General features: G+C 44.9%; 1 protein-coding gene across 4 annotated transcripts in view; it reads right to left on the bottom strand.

Annotated features, from left to right (window-relative positions):
- Atxn7 (ataxin 7) overlaps nt 1-8,681 on the bottom strand; it is a 117,639-nt gene that overhangs the window by 81,663 nt on the left and 27,295 nt on the right. For 2 of the 4 annotated variants that reach the window (XM_029541452.1, XM_029541453.1), the window contains exons 3-4: nt 4,069-4,368; nt 3,762-3,830 (exon numbers count right to left, since the gene is read on the bottom strand). In XM_029541452.1, coding sequence (XP_029397312.1) covers nt 3,762-3,830; nt 4,069-4,357 — 358 coding nt within the window. In that variant the 5' untranslated portion in view covers nt 4,358-4,368. Of the gene's footprint in view, nt 1-3,761; nt 3,831-4,068; nt 4,369-4,694; nt 4,949-8,681 lie in introns of those variants that run through there. The other 2 variants (XM_021203490.2, XM_021203489.2) reach the window with 2 other exon arrangements.

The raw sequence follows: 8,681 nt of genomic DNA, 5'->3' as shown, positions 1-8,681 counted from the left end.
GGGAGGGGGGGAGGTATGGGATATGGAACAGTTGGAAGGTGGACTGAGGGGGGGTGGACTAAGGGGAGGAATAAAATCTGGAGTGTAAATAAATAAATAAAAGACAAAAAAAAAATCCCTAATCAGTTATTTACAGCAGTTAATTCCATTTAAACATAAATTTTGGTAAATTTCACAAATAAAGAATTTGTGAAAAATTTTGAAGTAGAATTTTAATTTAAAACTTTTAAAAGAAAAACATAACTTATTTTTTTGAGTTTGATTAGTAAAAGTTCAAAATATATTATCAACCTTAGCTCAACAGACTCCACAATGCCATCCACTAGTATTGTAAGTTAAGCAGTATGAAACCAGGATGTAGACGAGCAATGGGCTAATCTCTGAAAAGTGAATGATTTATTACCCTAACTCTTCCATGTGCTAAAAGGAAGATGAGGTGACATATTACCTAACTCGGGAGCAATGCTAGTTCTACCAAACTTTATTGTTCCACGCTTCTTCCACAGCATTAATTTTGGGGTATGAACAAACTGACTTAAGCAAGTTACAGAGAAAAGAGAAAAAGAAAACAAGAGCATCTAACTTTGTAGTTTCGAACTTTGGCAATGAGGCTCCAAGAAAAATGGCTTCAGACATTAGCCCTAGAGAGTAGGAATATAAGTTATTTTGCATATACTTTCAGAACTCTGATCCCTAGAACGATTCAAGGGTCCTAAGTTGAAAAGATGACGACGGAAAGTAAATTGCAAAGTCAGTTCTAACACTGAAAGGGTCAAAGAAATTACTGTGCAAGAGGCCATTTTAAGTTATCTAATTTATTTTCACCTTCTACAATAACCTTGGGAAATAGGTATTATCATCTCCTTTTCAACATAAAAGTTATTTTCAGAGAGGTTAAAACGCTAATTTCATAGCCCATGTTTGATAACGCTCTGGCTAATAAATCACAAATTGAAGAATTAAAGAATCAGGGTCTTTATATTCCTAAAAGGCTTCATAATGGAGAATTTCTCACTTTTATTATTTCATTAATAAGTCAAATTATATACAAATTATACATATTTCTTCACAATTTAACTTCACTGATGAGAGAAATACATACAGATTTAATTCTAAAACATCACTGGCTGATGGAAGAGAATCTCAACTAAAGACAATGGTAAGTAAGTCCTATCAGTGTTACTAGAACATATAGGTCTCTCTCCCCGTTCCGCTTGTTAGGCTGGTGTGTAGGGTAAGTGTGTCTGAAGCAGACATGTATGTAGAGGACAGAAATCAACCTCGGATAGATCAGTTCCCCTGGAGCCGCCCACCATGTTGTTTGTGACATGGCCTCACTTACCTGGAGCACATCAAGTAGACTGGTTGGCAGGAAGCCCCAGAGATACACTGCTGGCTCGCTGGATTAAAAGCCTGTGCCAACAGGCATGCTTTTGGTGGGGAGTGGGTGGGTGGTTAAGGTAGGGTCTAGGAATCACACTCAGGTCTCCACAATCGCACAGTAAGTACTTCACCAACCAAACCACTTCCCTGACCCTCAGGACAGGCAAAGTCCTCAGTCTTTCAAACCTGGACTTTTCAGTAACACATGAAGAAGTAGTGACTGAACTAAAACTTCAGTCTTTACTCCAAATATGCGAGCATAAGCTCCAGACAGCTGCAACATCTTATAAATGGAGAGAGCAGCTTTAAAAAGACGTGAGTAAGGGGCAGGTGGTTTGGCTGACTGGAGAGATGGCTCAGCCATCTGACCACTCTTCAGAAGACCAAGGTTCAAATCCCAGTACCCACATGGCAGCTCACAACTCTCACATAGACATCCATGCAGACAAAACACCAATGCACATAAAATAAAGGTAAATAAAATTTAAAAGTAATTTTTTTAGAGATGTAAGCCAGGTAGAGTAGTCCACACCTTTAAGCCCGATACTCTGGAGCTCTGGAGGCAGAAGCAGGGAGAACTCTGTTCAATTCCAGGCCAGCTGGAGATCTACATAGTGAGTTACAGAACAGCAAGAGCTACAGAGGGGAACCCTGCCCAAAACCATCAACCCAACAACAAAGCTCACCCGAACCAACCTCTAACAAGCTCTTTTACAGACTGATAACACAACTAGGTCCGTGACTCCCTTTGGCCTTAGGTATGAGATCTTAGAGCTTTACGAACCCTATTCCCATTAGAAAATATCAAACCGAACAGAAATGGGTTCAGCTGCTAGATGTTCTTGAGTCTCAGAGATCAAGGCATTCAAGGCAATGCATTCATCCTCTGCAAGGGAATTACCCAACACTCAGCACCCCGCCTTCAGAGACTTAGAGGAGTCATTTGAGGGACGATACCCACAGCAGGAATAAAGAACAGGAGCAAGAGTGGATGAGGACCTCTAGGGCCCTACTCTAACACTTCCTACCAGAGTTGCCACTTAGTGATTTTAATTTTTCAATCCCAGGCGGGCTGCCAAGTCACCACTAGAACCGGACTAACAACTGATTCTCCTATTGCAACATCACCAGCAAGTCCTGTGCTTTCCCTCTTCCCTCTCCCCTGAAACCGTGATCCTCAGGAAAAATCAACTCATTTTCCCTATCGTCTGTTCCAACCAGAAGCACCCATGGGGTTGCCATCAGTATTATCTTCTTGACAATACCAACAGACCATGTGGCCAGCTGAAAAACCCAAAGCAGGGAAAAGGAAGAAGAGGTGAGAGCTAAAGCCTGCAGCGACTGTGAGGTCAGCACAGTCATGCATTTAGAAACCCAGCTGCCAACGTTCTGCTTCTTGAGTCCTGAACAGAAACTGCCAAAATAAACGGCTACAGGTGAGAAATCAAACTGCATGGGCACATGTAAACTCAGAACTCTGAATCCCAAACTTGACTCAAGGCCATGACCTTTCTCACCAGACTGCCCGGGTAGTCACTATGAATCAAAAGTCATAGAAAAAGGGTACTGTCAAAAGACATAGCTAAGTTTCCTGATTCCTAACCTGACTTTCATTGATAGCATATCTTTAGATCAACCAATCAGTAGACTTTGATTTACTATGGTTAGTAAAATTCTGTATTCTTGTCCCCTTTTTTGGCAAAGCCAACAATCACACAAATCCTTAATGTATTCTTTCCTTGTGATGATCTTTTGGTAGCATTCTAAACATTGCTTTAAATCCCCATACAAACAAGGGTACAGGGAGGCTTAAATACTTTTAGTTTTAAAGTTCAAATGCCCATCATGGTGGTACATGCCTTTATAATCCCAGCACTCAAGAGGCAGAGGCTAGCAGATCTCTCCGTTCAAAACCAGCCTGGTCTACAACGCACGCTCCCAGATAGCCAAGGCCATGAAGAAAAACCCTATCTTAAAAAGTCAAAATAATAAATTAATTATTATTCGAAATTCACTCTTCGCCTTAAGAAAACCTGGTTTGGTCAAGGCTCCTACTCTACAGCATCCCCAGAAAGACACTACTTTCCAATGCTTAGAACTCTCTTTCCCGGGTGTTGTCCATAACTAAAGGGATATAGGTTAAACTCCCTGCCTGCTTCCTATGCCCATCCCTTTGAATTGCTGTTTCCAGAAGGGATCCAGGTTGCTGCCCATTACAAAGAGCCCCTAGAAATGACATTTCTTTCCAAATGTTCTACCCACCCTCTTCCCTCCTCTTCAGCAGCGACCTCAATGTGGCAAGCAGGGAAGGTGGGCTGAAGCAACAAGAAAACTTCCCCAAGGTTGGGTTCAAACTCCACCAGGGGGGCTGGACTCACCTTCCCGACAGAGCCCCATGACTTCGCGGGTTTTTCCAAACTCCTTGAAACTTTCATCCAATTCGGTCCCTAGGAGATACACACACACAGGAGGAGGGGAGAGGCAGGTCAGTGGCTAGGAGTGTGACGCACGCTCACGCACGCTCCGGGTAGGTGTGGGCACCAACCCGGAGCTTTCCACAACCCAGCAGAAGAGAGCATCCCTGACCCCCGAGGGGGCGGGTCACAGGACACGGCGCGGGGGAGGGGAGCGGGGCCAGAGGAGGGGGCGGGGGGGCGTGGGGAGCCAGGAGGCGTGGACACTCACCATCCTTCCCAGGAAGTTTGGAAGCTTCCACCCACAGATTCCACGACTGTCCCAGCATCGCTTCGGGACTGGGCAAGGGCCTGCGCTCCCCAACCGTCGCCATGGCGGCGGCCGAGGTGGTGGTGTCCCCGGGGCCGCCGTCCTCCGCCCGTGGGCGCCGCAGCGGCGGGTGCTGCCGCTGGGGCTGCAGAGGCTGTGGCTGCTGCTGCTGCTGCTGCCGGGCGGCCGCTGCTCCGCCCGCCGCGCGGCGCGGCTCCCCCCTGACGTCATCCGCGGCCCGCTCCGACATTCTTTCCGCTCCTACAATGTAACAAAAAGGGGGAAAAGAGTGGCGCGGGGGCCGCTTTTAAGGAGGCTCCGCGGAGTTCCGGCGGCGTGCGCGGCCCGCAGGCCCGCGGTGCTGACAGCCCCCGGCCCCCGCCGCCGCCCGCCTCCCCGCCCGGGCGCAAAGTCCGCGGCGCCGCTGGCTTTCGCTTTCGCCTCCCGCGGCCCTCGTAGGGCGCCGGCTGCGGCTGCCACTGCGGCGCCGGCCGCCCGGCCGGGCCCGGCGCGGGAGGCCGGCGCCCGGAGCCGACCTGCCTGCCGTGACCTCAGGCCTGCCCGCGCCCCAGCCCGCGGCTGCCCACCCTGCGGGCGCTCGCATCCCGGCCCGGCCGGCAGCCCCGCTCCTTCCTTCCGTCCGCGCGTCCGTCCGAGCGGCGGCGCCCGGCCGGCTCCCTTAAGCGGAGGCGCCTCCCGTCGCCTCCTCCCCCTCTCCGGTCCCTCCCTCTCTGCTCGCTCCGCCGAAGTTTGCACGTCAAGCCCCCGGAGTGGAGCCAGGGCGAAGTCGGAAACGCAGCCACCTATGGAAGAGCCTGCCGGTCGGCCCCGGCGCAGCAACCAAAGCGTCGCCCAGGCCCTCCCTCCGGAGCCCGGCACCGGCCTTCGCTCTGGGCTCGCGGGAGGCTGCACGGTAGCTGGATTGTGAATGGGAAGCTGCCACTGTGCGGACGCCCAGAAACCAGAGCCGCCAGTGGCAGGTGTGAAAACGCCGGCCAGGTGTGAGCCCCTGCTGCACGGCCAGCCAGGCACGCGTGCTTCGGTGCCCACAACTGAAGGTCACACTGTGTCCTGCGAACCTGAATTTCTTCTCCAGCAAGAAGGAAGCCACAAAATCAGTGTACCACTTTAAAGTTGAGTTGTTAGTCTCTCACTATTTATGGCTGTCTTTCCTAGAATCGGATGAGACCCCCATGGCTTAAGGAATATACCAGTCAGTCGTCAGATTTGGATCACTAAATAAGCACTAGCACATACACTCACCCCCTCCCGGACCATCAAACAAGTAAAGCGCAGGAGTGGACCACCACAAGTTGCCTTTAGTTCCTGTTAGTCTGTTATCTCATTTCAGTAAAGCAGCACCTTTTAGCCTGCTCAGCACCTCGGGCTTACAGGTGCCTTTGGTGAGCTTTCTCTACTTGCTGCTATTATCTGTTGCCTTTTTTTTTTTTTTTTTTTTTTTTTTTTTGGCAAATATTTAGTAAGAAAGATGTGACCAATATCTCTGTTGAAGAAATATCTAACTTACAAAAACCCTTTAAAATGTTTAAATGAATGCAAAAGTTAATATGTAAATGTTTCCATAATATATTAAAGTCAGGACTTGGAGAAAAGGTTTTGACATAGGTGCACATTTAAAAGCTTGAGCTGGGTGTGGTATGCACCCAGAGTCCCCAGTTTTGGGGAGGCTGAAGCAAGAGTATCTGCAGCATAATAACACAGGTAAGACTAATAAACACAGTAAGAAAATGTCTTAAATAAAGCATAAACACAATTTCTGTTAGACACATTTAGAAATGTATGGCTAGGGTTCCCCCCCCACCCCGGTTTGCACACCAAGAAATCCAAAAACGTAATCTGCTGAGTGTTTATCAAAGGATAGTTGCTTTTTGAACACTCAGGCTGTACACCTACAGATTCAACTAACTGAAGTTTGGAATATATTTTCCTTAATTTAAAAATTGTATCCATGCTGAGCAGTTACATATTTTTTAAAATTTACCTAAATACAATGCAACAACTATTTACATTTATGTAAGTACTGTAAGTAATCCAGAGATGATGTGATGTAGACTGAGAGATGTGTGTAGGTTATGTGTCATTTTATAGAAGGGATCTGAGCAGCTGTCAATTTGGGATTCTGTGGGAGTCATGGAATACCAAGAGATGACTTTTTTAAATTTAAGATTTTTAAATCTAAAAGCTAATTTCTGTAAGTTTTAACTTTCTAAGGGTAACAATGAGCAAGGTTAGAACACATATTACCATCACTAATTAAACATAGCTTGTGTGTCTCCAATGCAGATTTTCAAATTTTTCATTGAAACATTTGCAAAATGTTTCCCAAGATGTAATATATATGATTTATTTATTAGCTTGGATTTTATAATTCTACATTTATGATAAATTAAAATTTGAATTCTATTGGTCCTTGGCATTGCTAACTTAATGTAGAGCTTAGCTAGAAGCACTATCAATGAGATACCAAGACCACAGCTACTGGATACTCAAAACAAAAGCACTTAGGTACCACACTTGAGAGATTGTATCCTGAGTACAAACATTCTGATTGCTGGACAGATAGGGTGAGAAAGAAAAGAAAAGTGAGAATGGAGAACATGAAGCTTGATCTCACTTCCTAAAGATACTGCTTTCACAATTCATTGCTTGATCCTTCTGCTTTCACAACACTAATGGAACTCTAACCAATAAAGATCAATATGACAATTTGATTTCTGCTTGATAATTCTTTCGTTTTCAAAGTTTTTTATCTCGTATACTAAGAACAGGTCTCAAAATTATTAAGTACAAGATCTCAGCATCATGATAGTTATTAAAACATATCAATAATGCCTATTGAGCACCAAGGTGCAAGGGACATGCCCATAGGTACTTTAGCACACTGTTTTAATATTAACCATTTTATACAGTCAACATTGAATAATTAATAACTGACAAAGAGGCTAAGTGGTGGCATACACCTTTAATCCCAGTACTGGAGAGGCAGAGGCATGTGGCTTGCTGTGAGTTCAAAATCAGCCGGGTTTACAGAGTGATCTCCAGAACAGCCAAAGCTACGTAACAGAGAGAACTTGTCAAACAACAAACAAAACCAAACAATTAACAAGAAAAGGGAGGTGGGGCTCCAACACCAGTCTCTTCCTGCTAGATTGATAAGGAGCTCTCCCACTTACAAGTAAGCAGCCTTGGGCATCATACAAGTTTCCTAATATGTCAGTTCCCTAATCTGTAAATGGAGATAAGGTCAGGCTTCTAAGGACTACAGGAAAAGATCCTTCGAAAGCACTTGGTACCAAGATTAAATTATTATTCTGACTTGCATCAGACTGAGCAACTCAGAGTCCTCAATGCAAGAGTATCTGTAGCATTGCATATCAATGACATTTACTACCAAACTGAAGAGGATGTGGAGAAAAGCAGTTCCTGGCATTTCCCAGCCAGGTCCTCTTTGTCTTTACCACCCATCAAAAGTCCTACTACTTTATACAAATGACAGATTCTAATATTATCTGCAGTTGTTTTAGGACTCCTAATTAGTAGTTTGAAGGAGTTACCAATAGAAGCAAAAGAAAGAAAGAGTGTCTGCTATTCAAATGTTGACAACCTTTTAAAAGTATTCCTTATACAAAGAACATTGTGAACAATAATAAAACAGAAATCCAAATACTTAGTTTTTCCTGTCAGGAAAGAAACTAGTGTCCTTGTTCATAAATATTCCATCCTCCATACCCCCTCTCAAACTATAAAGAGAATGGGCCGTACAACTTATACACATTTAATATAGTTATAATATGCTAGTATGTCTTATACAGATTTAATACTTCAATATGTCAATACCTGTTGATACTTTAAATAATAGATATCTTGTAATGTTTGAATAAGAAAGCTGCAATTTACCAAGCAGTTCCTGACTGCATATTCTATGTAAGGCACTCTACCAGGCACCAGGGTTAAAAAAAAAAAAAAAAAAAAAAATTCAGCTGAGCGTGGTGGCGCAAGCCTTTAATCCCAGCACTTGGGAGGCAGAGGCAGGTGGATTTCTGAGTTCGAGGCCAGCTTGGTCTACAGAGTGAGTTGCAGGACAGCCAGGGCTATACAGAGAAACCCTGTCTCAAAAAACCAAAGAGGAAAAAAAAATCACAGTAGGAATTAACAATTAAGCATTTATCAAAATGTCTTTGTTAAAAGATCCCCTTACCAATCAGATTGTATGCAATTTAAAAATAAAACTGAAGACTGGAGAGATGGCTCAGCAATTAAGAGCACTGTCTGGTCCTCCAAAGGACCTGGGTTTAATTCCCAGCATCCACATGAAGGTTCCAACTCAGGGGTCCAATGCCCCTTTTGGCTTCAGTATGTACCATGCACACACATGGTGCACATACATACCCACAGGCAAAGCACATATATACATAAAAATAAATCTTTCATTTTCCTTAAGGAAAAAAATGCTGCCGGGCTGGTGAGATGGCTCAGTGGGTAAGAGCACCCGACTGCTCTTCCGAAGGTCCTGAGTTCAAATCCCAGCAACCACATGGTGGCTCACAACCACC

This window comes from Mus pahari, chromosome 8 (assembly GCF_900095145.1).
Source record: "Mus pahari chromosome 8, PAHARI_EIJ_v1.1, whole genome shotgun sequence".
NCBI lineage: Eukaryota > Metazoa > Chordata > Mammalia > Rodentia > Muridae > Mus > Mus pahari.
This window is presented reverse-complemented; position numbering and strand designations above follow the sequence as displayed.